General features: G+C 34.8%; 1 protein-coding gene across 2 annotated transcripts in view; it reads left to right on the top strand.

Annotated features, from left to right (window-relative positions):
• The window catches only part of Exoc6b (exocyst complex component 6B), a 541,291-nt gene that overhangs the window by 376,543 nt on the left and 143,215 nt on the right, over positions 1–21,533 (top strand). For both annotated transcript variants that reach the window (XM_003469003.5, XM_063230357.1), the window contains one exon: positions 16,531–16,604. In XM_003469003.5, coding sequence (XP_003469051.1) covers positions 16,531–16,604 — 74 coding nt within the window. The remainder of the gene's footprint in view (positions 1–16,530; positions 16,605–21,533) is intronic.

The following is a 21,533-nucleotide window of genomic DNA, read 5'->3' as shown; positions in this document are numbered from 1 at the left end:
AGTGAGTGGCAAGTGATAAGCTGTATCAGGTGGTAAATTTTAAGCCAGCATTTGACACTTGATTTTAGCCTGTGCATTGCCTGCTTATTTGTAAATTTACAATTGTTAATGATGCCTAACAGTTTTGATGAGCCTACAAGTTAACTAGCCAAAATGAGTAAAAAAACAAATGTCATTGGAAAGATTCAATGAGACAGTAGTAAGCTCTAAAACTGCAACAAAAAGAAAGTTGCATTTAAAAGAAAATGCCAAGGGGCTGGGGATTTAGCTCAGCGGCATAAGCACCTGCCTTACAAGCAGGCAGTCATGAGTTCGATCCCTGGTACCGATAAAAATGAAAAAAGACAAAAAAAAAGTGAAAAAAAAGAAAATGCCAAGAATTTTATATAAATTATGGGTTCATCGCAAAAGGTGCTTCACATTCTCCAAGCCCACTTTGTGCAACATGTGGCAAACAGCTCTGGAATAAATCCAGGATACCTTTCAAAACTGCTAGGCCACATGCAGACCAAGTATTCTGCTTTTTAAAAAGTGAGCTTTTGGAGTTTTTCAAAAGAAAAAAAAAGGCATGAACATGAAGAACAGAAGTTGTTATTGAAGGCCATCACCTAATCAAATGTGTCTGCACTGTGAATATCATTCTTATTGGTTAACCACATTGCTAAAGTTAAGAGGCCCTTTATTATTGGTAAAGAATTGATCCTTCTTGCTGCTGAGAATGTTTGTCAAGACAGGCCAGGACAGGCTGCTGTTCAAAAGGTGGCCTGTGCTGCTCATTTGGCTAGCACCATAAAATAGATGAATTCATGAAATAGAGGATATTGAGGCACAATTGGTAGAGAAAATTAATATATCACTGTGGTAAGCAATCCATATTGACAAATCTATCAGTATGACAAATCAACAATTCTGGTTTTTGTACAATGTATTTTTCAGGAGAATTCATATGAGGATATGTTATGTGCACCTTTATTGACAAAAACACCACAGCTGCAGCATGGTTCAAATTTTTGAATGATTATGTATCAGGAAACCTGAATTGGTTTTTTTGTGTTAGTAAATGAAGGATAGAACAGCGTCTGTGACTGGATGGCTTCCTGGTTTCACCAGTCAAGTCAAAGAGCTGATTTCTGAATGTGAGTCTACAGACCGTGCCATCCATAGAGAAATACTGGCTACTGAAAAATGTCTTCTGAAGTCAGTATTTTACAGAATATGATTAAAATGATCAACAGCATTAAAATATATATCTTTAAATCATGTCTGTTTTTGCAGCTCAGTGAGATGGACATAGAGTATACAAGTCTTCTCTTACAGGAGTGAATTGACTTTCCCTGGCCAGAGTTTTTGAGTCATTCAGAGATTTCTTTGAGTCGCCACTGGCAGTACATTTCAGTGACACAGAATGAGTCCCAAAACTTGCTTGCTCATTTTGCATATTCAGTTGACCTAGTGAACTCAATCTGTCACTATGGGGAAGAATGACAACTGTATACAACTTAGCAGATGAAGTGGCTGCTTTTAAAGTCAAACTGGTTATGGGGACAAGTGAACACTGAGATTTTTGACATGTTTTAAACATTAACAGAGATTTTTGAAAACATTTGAGCTAAGGTCTCCTAGCTGGTACATGATTATCTATCTCAGCTTTCAAGAGATTTCAGACATTACTTATCAATCACAAAAAAAACACCCAAACTAGAAGGAATAGATCTTCAGTCTATTTGTGAATATTCCAAGTGAACCAACTTTTTCCATACTGAAATAGGATTAATTTCTTAAAATCTCAAGTGATGATGGTCTTTATATGTTTAAAACAATTTCAAATCTACAAACTGATGGATTAAAACCAAGGCAGAATATTCTGAGACTACCACCCATATCCCAAAATCTCTGCTTCCATTTCCAATATACTTCCATTTCCATTGTCCTATCTCTGTGAAGCAGGGTTTTCTGCAGTGGCAGCAATCATAATGAGATTATGTAGTATACTGGATATAAGCAACACACTTCAGGTGGCTCTCATTATCCCCAAATGGAGCAATCTAGTTGCAAGATAACAAGGTTAGGCTCCCACTAATTCTAGATTATGTTGAGCTTTATAATAAATTATTATATATCACCATGTAATTGTAATAAAAATAAAGCACACAATATATATAATGTACTTGAATCAACCCAAACCTATCCCTACTCTCCTATGCCATGAAATAGCTTCCTGGTGTCAATAAGGTTAAGGACCACTGGACTAATCCATGAATGAGTATAGTGACTCTTTGATCCAGTTAACCTGTGTGTTTTGTTTTGTTTTGTTGTGTTTTTGCAAGTATGCAGTTCAGGCTGGCCTTGAACTCAGTTTGTAGCCCAGGCTGACCTCAGACTCTCAGTGATCCTCTTGTCTCAGCCTCCTGAGTGCTGGAATTACAGGCATGCACCACTGCATCTGATCTAAAAGCCTCACTTCAGAACAAGAGACTTTTGGGGGACATTTTAGATCTAAACCATTAGCAGTTGAAGTTGTAGCTCAAGATTGTTACGCTCATTATTGGCTAGAATAACTGAAGCAAAGAGATTTTTCCAGAAATATATGTCGATCAGCTGTCATCATTTTCCTTTCCTTTTTCCTTTTTCCTTTTTTCTTTTTTCCTTTTACCTTTCCTTTCCTTCCCTTCCCTTCCCTTCCCTCCCGTTCCCTTCCCTTCCCCTCCCTCCCCTCCCCTCCCCTCCCTTCCCTTCCCTTTTTTTCAGACAAGGTTTTGCTATACAGTTCAGCCTGACCTTGAACTCACTTTGTAGCCCAGGCTGTCCTCAAATTCACAGTGATCTGCCTGCCTCAACTTCCCAAGTGCTGGAATTTAGGTGTGCACCACCACACGCAGAGCTATCATCATTTTAAAAGGTGCTGTTTTTCCAGAATGATTTAAAACCATTTTTATAGAATATTAGATTTAAGAAAGCAAAAACCATATGAAGAGAAGTTAGACAAGATTACAAGTGAAGTACATTACTAATAGAGTCTGGTACCTTAGACCTTTCAGTCATATAAAACTAGTTGTTGTAGTCAGGGGTTGTACAGAGATCAATTAGAGTCAGGACATGGAATTTGTAATATCATTTATGATGGCCACCCAGAGTTAACATAAGAAAATGCAGGAAATCTATCCACAACACTAAAGACATAGAATATTTAGCCAAGGGCCTGAATCCCACAGCAATGTCCCACATGAGTCCAGATGAAGTCCCTCAGCTCATGACAATGCCTCCCACAAGTCCAGTTGGAGGTCCAGAGCCCACAAGAAGGACTCATGCCAGTCTCTATTACAGATCCGTGCTGGGAGTGCCCAAAGGTCAGTGGTGGAAGTCAGAAAGTCCATGCCAGCAGAAGGAGCTGTGCTGGTGGGTTGAGGGTTCTACACTGGAGCCGAGAAGTCTTGCTCATAATAAAGACCAGGGCTGTCCTGAAAAGCACTACAGCCATCCTCGGTGACATGGAGGTCCTGAGCTCCTCTAATGATAAGCACAGATGAGTACATATCAGGAAGCCAGTGTGACAAGCTCATCCTGGAGATTAAGCAGCACACATCTTTCCCTCCAAAGCCAGGAAGCAATGCTCAATGTAAGGACTAGAGCTTCTCCAGGAGAACCAATGTCTCAAACAGCAGCACATAGGCGAACCCTCAATGCCTCAATGCCTTAGTGCCTCAATGCCTCGATGCCTCAATACCTCAGTGCCTCAGTGTCTCAATATCTCAGTGCCTCAGCGCCTCCCTTCTCCTTCTCCACATCTCTATTTATGCTGGCAACTTTCCTCAGGTGAAACATCTATGCTCAGTGCCCTGCTGATTTAACTCAGCTGGCGTTAAGTTGACCATCAATCTTAATCCATAACACTAGTAGAGAGGTAACAGTTATTGACAGACATAATAAAGAATACCACACTTCTGCTATTACTTAAAGTCTAATATTTTTAAAATTTGAGATTCTAAGAGAAAGTTTTCATGATAGAAACAGGATAGAAGTGCTATGATATGAAAGTTTGTATCTATTCAAAATTCATATTTAGAAATCCTTACTGTAAGGATGATGATATTTGGAAGTGATTAGATCTTTAAGAAACAGACTTCACATAAAAAGAATTAGTGTCCCCACAAAAAGAGACTCTGAAGAGATCCCTTATCCCTTTCACCATGTGAATACATAAGGAGAAGGTGTTATCTGTAAACTGGAAAGGAATCCCTTGTTGGATACCAAATCTGCTGGTGTCTTGATGTTGTACTTTTGACATTCACAACTGTGAGGTACAAATCTTTGTTTGCCTTATGGTATTTTGTTATAGCAGTTTAAATAAAACTAAGCAATTTTATAATACCCTATACATTTGTCTCAGTTGCAGTTTTATAGTAAATGTAAAAACAACTCATACTGCCATAAATTTTTTTTAGGATTTCTTTCTTTTCATTTCAAAGTCTTGTCATCCTTCAAATAGTTATTTTTCTTTGCTTTTATTATATCACTGTCATTAGAGCTGCATTGCCAGTAGTTTAGGTAATAGCCAAAAGTAGCTGTTGAGCACTTGAAATGTGGCTAGTCAGAATCCTTTCAGTGTAAAATTTTAGATAGCCATAGGCTTAGAAATGTATTCATATAGCAGAATAATCACTACTAAACAAACATATGGATAAAATTAAGTCCTTGAAAGCATAGTAAAAATACCAAGGATATAAAGTTACTACTTTAGAACACCAGACTTTCTCAACTCTCAGGAAGCCCACTCTTTTCATGGTAGATTTTGAACTTTCCCAAAGATTATACACAGAAGCGCTGCTGATTACTAATTGAGAGAGACCTTTTTTCAACACAGTTTTAAAAGATCTGTTGTGAAATTGTCCCTTATTAGTGCTAAATCATGAAATAGAAACTTCAGTGGAAAAGTATAACTTTACTCAAATCTACGCATTTTAAGAACAGCACTTAATTTACGTAAAAGCAACCATTCCCTCAATAAATGGAAAAAAATACTTAATATTTGTATAAAAGAACATGCAAAGCGAGTATTTTTTAGATATTCTAGGGTAGGAGATACATATTGAAGTAATAGACAGAGGGATTAGATTTTAACTGGTTCACTGACTTAACCTCTTCGGGCTTATTTTTTCATCTGGTAAAGTCCTGTAATTACAAATTTTCCTTTCATCTTAAGGGCTCTAGGGTTGTCAGTTTAAGTCTTAGGACATCTTTGGTATCCTTTGCTATTATTTGTGGAGTATTAAGGGAAAATACAACGTCATGTTCCGTGACATTCTCCTGCCACTTATTATGGTCTTAACTTTCTTTAACCCTTCTTCTTATACAATATAGATGTCATTCTATATAAACTTAATTGTAACTAAAATAATCTCATTCCTTATTTAGAATAGTATTTCCTTAGTCAAATAACAGCAGTTAATTTCTGCAATGGCACATGGTGCCCCTGAACTCTATGAACTTGTATCATCTCTTTCCTTTAAATGTTGAAACAAAGATTTCTACTTACCTTTTTTAGATTCACCCTATTAATTTCTCTAAATTTTTACTGATCATGCACATATATATATATATATATGTGTGTGTGTATTATGCAAAACATAGGAATCACTTCTGCACTTTTCTAGATTTATTCCCCTTAAGACAGGTAAATGTATGTTGCCATTCACATCAGTCACTGCAAGAGCCTCATTTCCTCTTAACAAACTATGATTCAGCCAAATGGAGATTGATTGACTTATTTACTTAGCAGCAGCATGAATGACCTTTCATAGCTATGGCTTGTGGCTACTGCTTAGTTCATAGAGTATTAAATCCTTAAGTAAAAAGTTATGACTATTTATTGTAATTCTCAATTGTCTTTCAGAGCAAAAGAAGTTAGGAGAATTGAACTTTGGAAACAATTTATAAATCTATTAGGAGTACTTCTTTGACATTTGGCATGAAACTTTATTATTACCAGTTTAAATCAGATTATCTGCAAAGAAACTTTGAGATTAAGTTGCAGTTAAGTGTTCACTTTCTTCTGCTCTTTTATAATCACCATCATCAACAGATTTTATTTTTTTAAATTTTTTTTATTTTAAAGAGATTAAGACAAAAGAGGACATAACAAAGGAGATCAGAGCAGAACAATTTAAGCAACACAGTATTTCACCACAAGACAACCTGATAAACAGATTTTATTTTTAGAGCAGTTTTAGATTCATAAACAAATTGTGATGATAATACAGAAAGTTCTTTTATATTCCCTGACCTGTCTGATATGTAGACTCTTCCTCTGTTAACAGTGTGTCTTAAGACGGACATTTCTTATAATTAATGAATATACGATAGCACATCCTTTCTGTTCTGAGTCCCTATTTTGTATTAGGATTGATTCTTAGTGTTATACATTTTGTAGGTTTGGACAAATGAATAATAATATGTGTCTACCATTATTATTTTATAAAATATTATAATTTCACTTTTCTTGCTGAAAAATCTCTGTGTTCCGTCTGTTCAACCTTCTTTCCCTCCAACCTTCTACAGAATACTGATCCTTTACTGCCTCCATAGTTTTTCCTTATCCAAAACTTAATATAATTGGAATTATATTATATATAATTTTCATTTAGTAAAATGTATTTAAAGCTTCCTTTATGTGTTTTAAAGTCTTTTTTTTTTTTTTTTTTTTTTTTTTTTTGGTCTTTTTCCTTTTTATCGGTACCAGGGATCGAACTCACGACTGCCTGCTTACAAGGCAGGCGCTTATGCCACTGAGCTAAATCCCCAGCCCCTGTGTTTTAAAGTCTTGATAGCCCATTTTTTTTTGATAAGTAAAATTCTACTATCTGAATATAATACCATTTATTCTTTTGCCAACTAGAGGACATGTTGGTAATTTCTCAGCTTGGGCAGTCATGAATAAAGCTTTGGAAATTATAAATGTAAACATTCGTCCCCAGTTTTTTGTGTGGATGTAAGTTTTGATAACTGAGCAATGCAGTTGCTGAACCATAGGACTAAGAATGTTTTTAGATAGAGAATGAAGCAACAGGACTCTTTCCTTACCTTAAAATACAATTGCACTGGCAGAATATGTTTGCTATAACTGATCTTGAACTCCAACGTCTATTGAATGCTTGCAAATTGCAGGTGAAATGTTAGGCCTTAAAATGTGGTTAATTTTAATCAGTTTCATTTCTTAGTTCTCTATGGTAGACAACTATCAGTGTGTCCCTAGATCTGCTTGCACACAGTTTGTGAGAACCAGGGTGGGTAGAAAGATACTGTCCTCCAAATCTCAGGTTTGGTATTTTGATTGCTGCTTTCTGCTTCTCATCACAGAGATTCAGACAAGGGCTGGCAGCTATTGATATAAGCTTATTCACTTCCTAAGGGAGTGATTTTCAAGAAAAAAAATTTTTCCTAACAATTGTTGTCTCCCCGCTCCCCTTTGGAATCCAAACATTATAAAGTTATATGTCCACAGTAGTCTCTTACAATTCTTTTTATTTCTCCAGTATCGTTTGTAATGTCTCTTGTTTCATTAATAATTTATTTATTTGAATCCTCACTACCCTCTCCCCATTTTTTAGCCTAGTCAACAGTTTATCTTCATTTTTTAAGAAAATCTGCTCTTAGTTTTATGCATTTTAATGTTATTTTTCTTATCTGTTTTATAATCTTTATTGTTTCCTTTTGTCTACTCATTTTAGATTTTATTTATTCTACTTTCTTGTTCAAGTTCAAATTTAGCTTGTTTATATGAGACTTTTCTTTGTTGTCCAATATAAATAGCTATCTTTATTTTCTTTACCATTTGATTGACATGTCTTTTTCTAATCCCTCATTTTCAGCTTCTTCTTAGGCAAAAATGAGTGTCTGTAGGCATCATATTGTTGGATTTTCCTTTTAATCCACTTGGCAACTTTGTGTCCTTTGGCTAGAGAATTTCATCTACCTTTAGGGAAGGGAGCAGGAACATTAAAAGAATTAAGTTCTGTTGTGTGCATGTTCCAACTACCCATGATAAAGTTAACCATTATGTGCTGTGAACATGTATTAATAAAAATAAAACTTTCAAAATAGTTCTCTATGGTAGACAACTATCAGTGTGTAGAGTAATAGAGTAATAGAGAAAAATAGAGTAATTCTTGATGTGTATTTATTTTTACTGCTTTAAAATTTACTTACTGTATTATATCTTGTTTGTTTCTTGCAATTTGCTACCTTTATGATTTGTTGAATTTTTATACTGGTACATTTATTAACTTTTATCTTTTGTGGTTTTTTTTTTTTTAACTGTGAAGTTACCAAGGGGCTTACATAAAACATTTCATAATTCTAACATTCTGTTTTAGACTGATAGCAATGTAATTTCAATCTCATAAAATATCTACAGTTTTATTCTTATTTCAAACTCACTGTTAATATCACACTTTTCATCTTTTATTCATCATGTATCCAATGACAAATTATTGGAGCTTTGATTACTTTTAATAGCTTTATCTTCAACATCTACAGTGGAATGAAAAATGATTTGTATGCCACAGTTACAGTATTAGAGTATTCCTAATTCAACTAACTATTAACCTTTATCATTGAGCTTATACTTTCATATGTTTAGTGTTATTTCTTGGTGTAATCTTTTTCAACTTGAAAAACTCCATTTTGCATTTCCTGAAAGACAAATGTCCTCTCTCTTGGTCTGAAATTTTTCTTTTCTCCTTTACAACTTTCTGATTGTAGTACTTATTGTCAGCAAGTGTTTTATATTTTTCTTTTGAGCATTTTGAGTATATCATCCTTCTTCAGTTTGGCTTGCAAAGCTATTATTGAGAAACTTACTATAATAGAAATGTTTTTCTGTTTGATCTCTTTTCTGTTCTGCTTTCAAGACTTCTTAGTTTTTATTTCAGTAATGTCTCTCTCTTTTTTTTAGGGGGGGTTAGTCTTATGTGGGGTCTTTTGTGCTCCATAATTTCTGGATGTTTGTTTTTCTCTCAAGATTTGGGAATGTTTAGGTAATATTTTTAAAAATAATCTTTCTGTCCATTTTTTTCTCTCTTCTTTTTTGAACTTCTTATAATTTGTATATTGTTATGATTGGTTGTGCCTTACAGTTTTTTTCTTTTTCATTCTTTTTCCTTTTTTATTCTTCCACTTGGTTAATCTCAGATGACCTGTCTTGGAGTGTATCAATTCTTTCTTGTGAATGACTGAGTCTGCAGTTGAAGTGCTCCACTGAGCTTTTCATTTCTATCAGTGTGCTCTTTAGCTCACTGATTTCTGCTTGATTCTTGTTATGGTTTCATTTTCTTTGTTGCTCATTTTATTTATCTTCTTAATTCTATTTATTTGTCAATATGTATTTTCTTGTATCTTACCGAGCCTTTTAAAGGTTGTTATTGTGAATTCTTTTTCAAGAAATTTGTAGGTATTCATATCTTTGAAGTTTGCATTTGAAATTTTATTGGGTTCCTTCAGTGGTGTCATGTTTGGCTGTTTTTTTATTTTGTTTCATTATCTGGTTAGCTTTGCATTGGTGTTTATACATTTGAAGGAGCAAACATTTCTTCAAGTCTTTAAAGACTGGTTTAAGCAGATAAAGATCTCCTCTTAGGTGTTTTCTTATTTCATTTGTAATGCTATACCAAAATTATTGAAGCTGAGTAATTTAAAAACAGTAGGTATTTATTTTTACACTTGTGGAGGCTGCGGGCAGCTAAGATCAAAATATCAGCAGGTTTAGTTGTTTGATAAGAGCTGCTGTTTGCTTCCACATTGTCATCTTTATGCTGCATTTTCTAGAGGGAAGGAACTTAGCAGAAAGTCGAAGAACAAAATAGGACAAACTTTCCAGCCTATGTATAAATAAGGTGACCTAATACTATTCATGAAAAATGAATCCTCGTTACTCAATCACCATTTTTTTGTCGTTTGTCTGTAATCTTTTACAGTCTATACCTCCTAATACTGTTACACTGAGGATTAAGTTTAACATGAAATTTTATGATGACAAAAGCATTTAAACCGTAGAGTTCCCCCTAGTTTATAGGATTGCTTGTGGAATAGTGGCTGCTACTTGGTTCACAGTGGAATCTACAGAGATGCGAGACCACCAACTGTGAGCTGTAGGGTTGCAGTTGTTAAATGAGAATCTGTTTCAGAGTTTATAGGTGGTATGGCTATTATATGTTTTATACCAACTGGCAATATTGGTCCCTGACTATAACTGAGAACATTGAAACTAAGTCTGTGGACAGTTTTAAGATCCACAAACATGACCAAGATGTGCAGGCCTATCTTTGGGGACATAACTGGATGTATCAACCTCTCTTATTCTCTTTGCAGTCAGGACTGCTCTCAGACAGTAGTCAAGAGAGTATAGAGTAAATGTCAGGGCCTTTTCAGGATCTGTTGTGGCATTCTGGTCAATGAGTGTTTCATACTAGCATGTCTTCCTCTGGTTTTCTCTGTAAAGAAGAGTGTTTTGTGCCATACTTAAGAGGTGCTAGAATTGAGTCTCAGGGCAATTCCTTGATCCACAGGCAAAACCAAGATCAGCATTCAAATTACTCAAGGCACGAGTAGGCATGCCTCTCTAGATTCATTTGGGAGGTGGTTTTGTTAGCTGGATCCACCAAGGATAAATAGGAGTCTGGCAGAATTCACATGGCTTTGGCCATTTCTGGATTTGGTGCCAGAAACATGGTTGACAAATTTGTCACTTGAGTCCAGTTGTGTCCTCTCAAAGGTCCCTATTCATTCTTTGCCTCTTCCAGGGTTTTATGACCTCCTGCCTAAATCATGGTACTCCAAGTAAAACACTTTTAGCCATGGATAACTGCAAAATTATTGTTGTTCTGTGGGTGTATGAGTAAGGACTATGTGTTACACCATCTTGTTGACATACTTTCTTCTGTTTTGTCTAGTATCTTGGACTATTTTCAATAGTTTTACCATCATTGTTGAGCTTAATAATGCAGTATATATTATAGATACAAGTTCTTGATTTTTAGATATTTTCTGTAAGTCTGTGGTATATATTTTTCCATTCATTCATTCATCCTTACTGTAGTAAGAACACATGTATGAGACTGAACTTCTTAAATTTTTAAACATGTAATACAGCATTGTTAACTATTAATATATCACTCTCACTCCTTCCTAAAGCAAGAGATCTAGTGAGTTTAAATCTCCAAGAAGTTTTTCCCTTTCACCCTTCTCCCTCCTTTTCTATCTTATTGGCATTATTCTTGATTCTTACTTCCCTCTGTTTTGGCAGACTTTTCTCTGACCAGTAAGACCTGAAGTGGATTCCCTATGGAGTCCATCAGCTCCTCTCTGTAATTAGCCTAGTGGAGCCACTGTGAAGTGATGCAAGAAGGCTTTCACTTCCCCAGAGCCACCCTTCCTAGTCTAGCATACCTCTTATCTGTTGCTCCAGGGAACTAGATACCAGGAAACCATTATGTTAATACAGAAACAACAGCATTATTTTTTCAATTCTACAAAAAACACATGTGACCTGATGTGATCTTAAGATATAAACAAGTACTTGGTATACTTTACGCTCTGGGATACCAAGTGTTCTTGCTTATCTGACAGTTTGGCCTAGACTGGATTTGTGATCCATTGAGCAAAAGCTGTTTTATCCATTGTCTGAACTGGAAGCTCACTGGAAGTAGTAGTATGTTGATGTTATCTAGGGACATCTTGTTACCATTTTGAAGATTGTCTTTTCACTTTCTCCTTATTTGAATAAATTATGTTTTCCTCCCACAATTGTTATTTCATTTTTTTCCCGTTGTACTAATTTTTTTCTTTTCAGAAATATATTTTACTTGTTGCCCAAGGTAGAATTTCCTTTGAAAACTGTTCTTTTTCTGTGGACAATTTTAAAGACATGGAAGAATTAGTTTTATATTGTGCTTCTCACACAACTTGCTTTTGATCAATTCTGTAATGTCTTCTCTAGATACACAGAATACAGATAGCCATTTTGACTTCTCAAATCCCCTTCTAACTTCAGCTCTTCCATTTAAGTCTACTTTAATATTATGTGCTTTTTACTATATCTTGATTTCTTCAGTCATATGTGCCAGATAAAATTTTTAAAAATGTTTTCTCCACCCTTAATGACAGAGGATTTTAAGATCAGCTTGCAACTAGTTTTGCAAGCTGATCTTAAAAATTAAAATAGTAGATCTTAAAACAGATTCATTTTCTTTTCCCTTTAGTAGTTTCATTTTATTATAATGTGAAGATTATTAGAAATTGAATTCTTAGGATATTTTTAGAACATAATACTGTTTTGTTAAGAAAGATTACTGTATCATAGATATGTATATGAGAATATGAAATGTTGGACATTTGGCAAATAAGTTTGTGATTTTCTTTTTACTCTTGTGTCTTTACTGACAATATGCCTTTCCTGTAATTTTGTATACTTCTATTTTTTTTTAATGAAAAGACTTTCTTTATAAACTTTAGTGAGTTAGCAGTTTTCTCATGAAAGCTATTTCATGTTTGCAAATTGGATCTTGGAGTCAGGTTCTGGTACTAAGGTGATGAGTCAGTACCGTGGTTACGCATGACAGGATAGAGATGCAAGAGAGAGCCAAACTCCCTGGAGGACAGCCTTATGCTGATCCGCAGCAATCCTAACCCTTAACCATTCTCCTAAGAGGAAGTCACTTTGCTAGCCTCACCTGAACTTTGACTCAATTCCTAAGTAGCAGGGGCTGATCAAAGAAAAGGTTTGGTCTATGTTATTATGTTAAGCACCTTGATTTCTTCCCTAATGCTGAAGTTACACTGCAGAAATCTGAGCTTTTTTTATGCTTACTTAGGTCACTTACATACTGAAAACCTGATATCAACCATTTATTCCTTGGTTCTGCTTGTCCACATTTGCATGCATTAACTGTTCATGTGATGTCAAAAGAAGGAAAATTTTCATTGAAGACTCAAAAGGGAGTCTTCTGTATACATATAATCAATTTTTACATTGATCAGCATGTTGCAGAAGACTCCCCTCACCCCCACCCCACATGTAGTTGTCCACTTTTCATATCTGGGAATTAGAGTTTGTAGACCAATCCTAGCTGCCTATAATGCCAAATCTTGAATAAATTATATCTCTTGTCACTAAGAAAAGTACTAATATAGTACTACTACATAATGTGTGTATGTGCATGTGTGCATGTACATGTGTGTTCTATTTCCTCTTCTTAGGTTATAAAACTGACATATTAATTTCAGCAATTTATGAAATGTGAAAAAAAACCTTTTTATAACCTTCCTTTATAGAACAGCTTTGGTTAACATTATGAACAGAGTGCTTACTGTCATGTTTTTATGCATATTATATTTTATATCATAGAAACCAGGCTATATTAAGTTTTCATTTATTTTTAAAATATTGTCACTTGCTTGTGGTATTAACCCTTTTCAGATATTAGAAAAAATTGACTCTAGCAGGGCAGTCATGTTGTTGAGAGTATATTAAGTTATGAAGCTACGGTTTCATTTTATCTATTTATTGAATTTTTTAGAATACAAATGAAAATTATTGTGCTGTAGATGATAGAGTAGTAATTAGGATATGAACTTCCTTTAAATGAAGCAATTAAATATTTGTCTACAAATACATTTGCAAAACTAACTAAGTCATTACTGAATGGTAGCTAAATTTCTGATATTTTGTCCTATGTATGAAACAGTATTTATTAACCTTTTGTGATCACCAGCCCTCTGGGAATTCAGTGAAAGCTATGAACTTTCTTTTCAGAGAAATGCATTTTCAGACAAAGAAACTAATTTTAGTGATAATCATTTGTGATATGCTAGGCACTCTGCCAACAGCTTTACATGTGTTATTTAATTCTTACCAGCACAGTATAAGGAATGCTGTTTTATTATCCTAAATTTTGTAAAGATATTAAAGCATAAAAACATCAATTTATTTTATGCAAACCTAGGAAACTAGTAACTAGAAAATAAGGGCTTAAATTGTAGTTGATATAACCTCCAAAGTTTATTCCCTTAAAATCATTGTGCATGTAATTTTAGGGAGCTCATTAATTCTAAAAGCCTGCTTATTGATACTCAGGTTAGCATCTCTTAACTGTAGTAGTCCAGAAATTTTCATTGGCAGTGACAAATACATGCAGTTAATGACTGCTTCTATTTATGTATATTATTATTAAACATAATATTTGTTAACTCTTACTGTTTTGTACACTTGTTGGGTTTTATTAAATGTACTGTATCCCCCAGGAGTTTACTGACTACATGAAAATATAGAATTATATACATGAAATAGTGAGAAAAGGTATGAAGTTGAATATTCAGTAATTAGACATTTTTCATAATAAAATTAATCCCTTCTCCTTGTGACACCTGGTATAATTATCCTTTTTTTGTAATCTGATTTATAAAAGGGTAAATCAAAGGCCACTATATCCTTTGGGAACTTAAAAGATTCAGTGTGTCATAAAAAAAGGTCTATAAAGTAACTCTGAGAACTAAATATGCATCATATCAAGATTCCTGAGTGGTTTCATCAGCTTCATCTATTAATCCCAGGAATAATGTCCAATAAAGAGATTCAAGAATATGTAACCAGCTTCAAAGCATTGAAAATATATCACAGGGTAATTCTGTGGAGTAGGATAGAAATGGAACAGCAGAATGTCTTCATAGTTGTTGCAAGTAAGGTTCCTAATATTCTATAGGACTGTAAATGCTTCAAATGATGCAGCATAAAAAATGACATGATCAATAGACAGAATCTGTCAATCTTAAAATAAACCATCAAATATGGGAAGCATATTAAATTGACTGCCTAACAAGACTGTCAAAAACAGTGACTATAGCTATAATCAAAAGAATTTTAGGTTTTTAAAACTTAGGCTGCATACACAATAGAGTTAATTTATAAGTGGCATTTGAATTTTCCTCTCAAAGCAAATAAAAACTTTCTGTGACTATGAAACAGTTTATCTCATTCTTTTTATGAGTCTTTACTTATAGTACAATTATTTCTATAGAGTTGTATAATACATTTGTGCTATGTTTAAATTAGTTTAATTAATCACTTTAGAATTCATTTCACATAGTAATCTCATAATCCTACAATCTAATTAATTTGGTAGCATTATTTTCAAAAGTGGGTAAGGATTTTATGAAAACTTGTTATATCTAAGAAGCTCCCAACTAGAAATTATTTTTATACAGAAATTCTATTCATTATTGACAAGTCATCATTTAAATTTATCCAGTGACTGAAAGTAATTTTCCAGACATATGGAGATACCTTAATAGATTTTATTTAACTTCAAAAAAAAATATGATACCAACTCTATGATTCCTTAGATTTACCACAGAGGGAAAATTATTCAAAAGTGAAACACTCCTTTTTATATTCATTTTGAACCGATAGTTGTTTTTGCAATAAATAGATTGTTAAATGCCCTTCTTTATACTTTGGCTTCATAGACAAAAACAGAGACATAGTAGTGGTCTGACTTTAGAATTTTGTCTGCATTCATGTAGTATATGTTACAAGGAACATAAGACCTTTTGATTTCATAATAAGCAGGGCTTAGGGACAATAAAACCTGACATTCTTAACTGTTATTAGTATTTGTCCCTGTAGCCCTGTACAGTTATCTTCTTGTTAATGACTTGGAAGCCCAAGTCATAAACTCAGTTTGTGCTTGAGGTGCTACTGCAGATTGCAAATAGCATTTGTGTGCTCTCTGACCTAAGAGGGAATTAGGGTAGATGGAAGAGAAGAACGAACTGAGAGAAAAATGAAAATAAAAGCCAAAGATAGCATGCCAAATGGAGAGACTTGTGTAAATAAACCTTAATTTTATAGTGAAATTCATTCAAATGGACATTTTCATATCTGCAAATACTCCTGTGCTCAAAAGCCAAGGACTAGATTGGGGCAGCCTCTGCTGCTGCTACTGCTGTGTGTGTGTGTGTTGGCACTCATGAGATAATACAGATAATCAGTGAGGAATAATTAATGATGTGGCAGGGAATATTTTTTGATAAATGCTTGGGGAATGAGGTGACAAGCGTGAAATTAGAAAATTCCTTCAGCGATCTAAAATATAAATAGCTTTCGGAACTGAAAAGAGTTTCACAGCTGAAGATTTTATTGTGTCGAGAGGAAAAACTTTTTTCTCTCCCTCACTCCCTCCTTCTTTGCAAGTTGTTTGTCCATTCACAAAACAAATACTCTGAAGCCCAGCGCTGCTCATGGGAATAAATTTCAGGTCGAATTAGTACAGTTTCCTTGCTGTCAGGATGCTGGAATTAATGGTGTTTTGATGACACGAATTTTGAAGGGCAAACAAAGAAGCTGAAGGGAGAGAGACATGACTCCTTAGAAGCTTGGTCCTCCTCTCCCCCAGCCTCTCTTGTCTTCCCTGTCATCCGTCTGCCAATCTCCCTGTCCATGGTTAGTTAAAGGCGCTTTTTATCCTCTTTTCTTTCCCACAGAGTTTGCCAGATCCGGCCCGGTGCCTGGGTTCCAGGAGGACACGCTGCAGTTGGCCTTCATCGACTTGAGACAAGTAAGTCTTTGTGTTTTTGTTTTTTGTTTTTCTTTTAAGATGTGTGACTGAAGACCATCAGGTCTTAAGGAAAAGGGGAGGGGAGGGGTATTGGCGTTGGCGATTCACACTGGAGACCTAAGGGTTTTTCCCTGTGTTTGAGGCCACCTCTTTTATTTAGCTATCTGGGCTCCTTAGCTATGGTGGAGTTAAAGGTTTTGTGGGCAGAAGAGAAGGCAGGGGGTGGGAGGAGGGATCCAGGGAGTAGAGGGACTCAAGTGACCCTCAAGTGATGTGACCCATTGTGTTGTAGTTGGCTTCTGCAGACACAGCAAAAAGATAACTCATCAAGCCAATACTAAGCAGGTGCACTGATGCAGAGATTGCCTGCTTGGAGAACTTTGTTTGCAGATAATGTGGCCAGAGGCACTGAAGAAAAATGAAATATTTTAGTTTCTGGATTGTTGGTTTCATTCATTGACTTTTTTCTGCTGCCTGAAGTCTTCCCATTGCTTCCTTTGATACATATGATCAGCCATAAGTGACCAAGTGGTCATCCTGAAGATGATTAGCAAAGACCATGACCAGGCATGTTAACCTGAAAACCAGCACTGGTCAAGTAATGTAATGAAAACTAGTACTTAGGCACACCTGAGGTTGGCAAGCCCAGTACATAGAGTCTTTCGATGGCACTGCTTCTTATAGATTGAAATGGGTGCGTTGGTGGGCCATGAAAGTTTGGATATAGTGGAACAGAAAGGGTGGAGGCCCAAAGAAGGGAGAGAGTTAACTGGGCTCTGTCATCTCTTCACTCTGAAGATGGATGGGGTTGGATAGAAAGTGTGAATGAAGTAAGAATCAATGACTGATGCTTCTCTCCTATTAAACAATCTTTTTTTTTTTTTGTCTATTTTAAAAGGGGGGCTGGCTTTGTTTCTCCTGCCATAATGATGCAGTGCCTCTTGTTTTCAGAGCTGACATAGTTTGCATTCTGAAAACTTGTAGATGCCCAGGGTATTTCTTAAAGCTATAAGACCCCTTGTATTGGTAGTCTCCTTATTACTGTGACTCGATTCATGCTGGAATAGCTTTTAACCCATAATGGATGGCCTGAGCTACCTCTGAATCCTTGTGGATGGCTGGTGTAATCTGTCATCTGATGACAATCCTGGAAAGCCCTGTGAAGCAGAAAACAAAATTGTGTCTGTAGACCTACCAAATTTGAGGATTCAGGCTGTGTTTCAGAAACGTGTGTCTACTTAATATTTGGGGGCCAGAATGGGAGTTCTCTTATACATAAAAGGTTTCCCAGAGTGATCATAAATGGAGCTATCTCATCCCTTACTTAAGACCTGTGGATTCTACAATTCAATTGATACACTCAGGTTTTAACCCTTTCACTGATACAAGATTGAAAGATTGAGGTTTTGATTTAGGCTTTTGTGGGGGTGGTATGTGTTATATTCTACCATGCCTCCCCTCATTCCTTCTTAGAATCTTCTAGGCCAGTTGACTTCTTGGAAAGCAGAATTTTAATTTCACTGAAGAAACATTCACAAGAAAAAAGTTTTTCTTTTCTTACTATTCCTGAGAAGAAAGAACTGTGGTTTTTCTCTCTAGTTTGTGGTTTGGCTCCCTATGGAAAGTGTTAATTAAGGGAGTAAGTTAGAAAGCACAGTCAAAATAAGGTAAATCTGAGCTGGGGATGAATGCTCCAGTATTTGTGACCTCTCGGTGAGCAACAGTGTCATTTATGCTTAAGTCCTGTTTTTCTGTTACATTTGTGATTCCAGAGTTTCTTTTGTGTGTTGTAGTGGTAGAAACCAGCAGTCCAAATTTTTACTGATAATGAAAGACTATGTCTCCTCCCATTGAATCTACCCCTAAAATCTACTTATGTCTGTTATTTTTGAAATAGCATCAGGGTAAAATTTTCCAAAGGAGGTAATTTGAAAACTTCTTAGCTTTTGGGTTGTATTAACAGGCCTCAGGTAAGTTGAATCACTGTGAGAAAAATGATCCTTTCATGTCCTCTTTTTGCAGTTAATCTTAGTCATTTTCACAAGTTATTTAAAGTGGATGTTCTTTTAAGGAAGACTTATGAAATATAGAGATGTTGAAAGTACAAATAGCCCGGGAATGTGTTTCTGGAGGTGATGTCTTGACATCACATGAGCCATGATTAAGTGCCCTTTTGCATGTATTCTTCAAAATCCTAAAGTAGAATTTTTGAATTTTGAGGTGGAAGCTAATCTTTTTTTTTCTTTTTTTTATTACTTTATTTATTAATATTAAGAAGAAAAGGTAAAACAAATTTTCACAACAAAATAATGAAAAAGTAACAATTGTTAATAAATTACACAACATTATCTTTAGTCACTCAAGTACAAAATATGGGCATAAAAATTACTTCAATCAATATTAGCACAACCTTTCCTATTCAGTGAACTAAGTGACACTAATGGTATAACTAACTTGCACTTTTTTTCTTTCCCCTTCTATCCTTTCTCTTTTCTCCTATCTTAGTTTCTTCTTTTTATTAAACAGTGTCCTTCCATTTCACAGTGACTATTGTATATTTTGAACCTTATGGTTTCACATATCACTGTGGTGTGATGTTTTTCAATCCTTTCTTTGAAGGTGGAGGCTAATCTTAAAAATCACAAAGTGTGGTCGTCAGCTTAATGCTTAAATCTTTGCACAGCTCCAGGACTATGCTTCAGTATCATCCTTGAGAAAGACTTACTGCCAAACCAGCAAGTTTCCTTTAGGACAGGATGATTATTAGAAAATATTTCTTAAAAAGCTGTCTCATTTAACATTGTCTGTTTGAATCTGTATTTTATTATGGCATCCCTAGTTTGGGGCATGGTAGACTTTGTACTCCTGATTTACAGCACTTCCTATTTGCTAGTAATTGGTTCCTTTTTAATATGTAACGTCATTACCATAGATAATGAAGTCTTTATATGATTGATTTTTGTGGACTATTCAAAGACTACAGGTTTTGGTCCTTTTTTTTTTCAGACATAGTATTTCATCTTTCTAAAATGGCATGCCTAACCCTTTTTAGGTTCTTATTTCATTATCCAGATTATAATGACTGATATAATCATTATGGCTTTTATAAGTCATTGATAAGTGTATGTAATGGGAAGCAAAACCATGAGGAAAGGGTTAAGTGAAGGAATGATATATGTACCCATGCAAGTAGTAGCTTTGTCCCCGTGCAGTGCTGAAAGATATGCTTTCCTTGTCATTGTTTTCTTATTATCTTGCATTAGAATTTCAGGCACTATAAATTCAATGATAATTTTCAAGATATTTAAAACATAGAGTGTTTAATGAAGTATCTCTGCATAGACTATAATAGCAGAGTGTCATTTAAAAATCTATAAAATTTCATTGGAAAGCAAATTAAGCATAGATAGCAGAACTATTTTCCACCTGTTCTATTTTCTGCTTTTATATACTTTAGGAAAAAAATGAAATGACATTTTGAATATACAAGCTTTCATGATATTTTACATTTGTATAGCACTTCAGAGTTAAAGCATATGAATATACATATCACATTTGTCAGATTTCTGGGTTTAGAAAAACTGTTAATAATGTGATTGAATGGTACAAATCAAAAGTTCTCTTAACATATTGCATATTTTATACATGTTCATAAAAGTAGGATTGAAGTAGAGTTTTACATGCAAATATCAAATATGTGTATATTTTATCAAAATCCAAATTTGAGTTAATGATAAAGTTTGAGAAGAACAAATTACAGCCTCATTTAATGAAACAGCTTGAAGTGGTATGTTTACATCAAGTACTAACCATTGCTGGCCTTTAAATGGTTCATAATTGAGAATTATACAAGTCTAAGAAGTTTCTGAGTTTTTCATTCTTCAGCAGTACTGTGATTAAACCATAAGTAGACATGCCGATGAACACCAGAATTTGATTTTCACTTCAGTTTATTTCATCAAACTCAGTCCCTGCTATATACAAAGCACAGTAAAAGTGCTATGTATATATACAAATAAATATAATATAATACAGTATAATACAATTTAATTTCTGCCGTCTGAGAGTAAATGGTTAAAAAGCAAATACTTGCTCCTAATAAAAGACATTACATTAAAAGATAAAGCCACTGTGTATAATTCAGCAGCTTTTGCTACATAATAAGTCACTTTGTATCATTGGTTTAAAATTAGAACCATTTATTAAACTTAAGTTTCTACAAAATGCCAGTGGTTCACTCATACTTTGAGATCAGCTGCTAGACTGATAGAGAAATGGCTGACATAGTATGCCTTAGCTAGACCCACCCTTCTGTGCTCCATGTGATGTCTCATCTATCAACAGCCTCATCCAGGCTTATTCTAAGTTATCTATGCAGGGTTCCAAGAGAACAGAGGAAATGTGCAAAGTCCTTGAGGCCAACAGTTGAAACTAGGAAACCATTATTTCTGTTCCATACTATAGCCTAAAGCTAGTGACAAGGTCAGTCCAAATTCAAAACATGGAGCAATAAATTCCCACTTGTACTCTACCTTGTATATAAAATTTACATATACACAATGCAAATAAGGAGCAAGATTTTATCAATAAGTGCAGAAAGAAGTCATGAAGAGAGGAAATCTTGGTGAGCATGAGTAGTTATAAAATATTTAAAATATCCACAGTCAAGCTAGAACGGTATTAATAAGTAAATTATCCCAATCATAGAAAATAGCAGATTTAAGGATGGCTTTCACTGGGATCTAGATGTCTTTCCCCTTGAAACCATCATTTCCTAATTTCTGCTATTTATTCCGTATTTCCTGCTGGTTTTTTTCCTCATGTACTTCTTTGTTTTAAATGGCCTGTTTATCTTGCTCTTCATCAAATGCTGCTTATTGGGAGCTACACTGAAATATTTCACATTTCTGTTATTTGCATTAATTGTGG

This window comes from Cavia porcellus, unplaced genomic scaffold, assembly GCF_034190915.1.
Source record: "Cavia porcellus strain 051 isolate PalLab524CR breed Dunkin Hartley unplaced genomic scaffold, mCavPor4.1 scaffold_18, whole genome shotgun sequence".
Classification (NCBI taxonomy): domain Eukaryota; kingdom Metazoa; phylum Chordata; class Mammalia; order Rodentia; family Caviidae; genus Cavia; species Cavia porcellus.
Note: the sequence above shows the minus strand (reverse complement) of the source record. Positions and strands in the feature narration are given on the sequence as shown.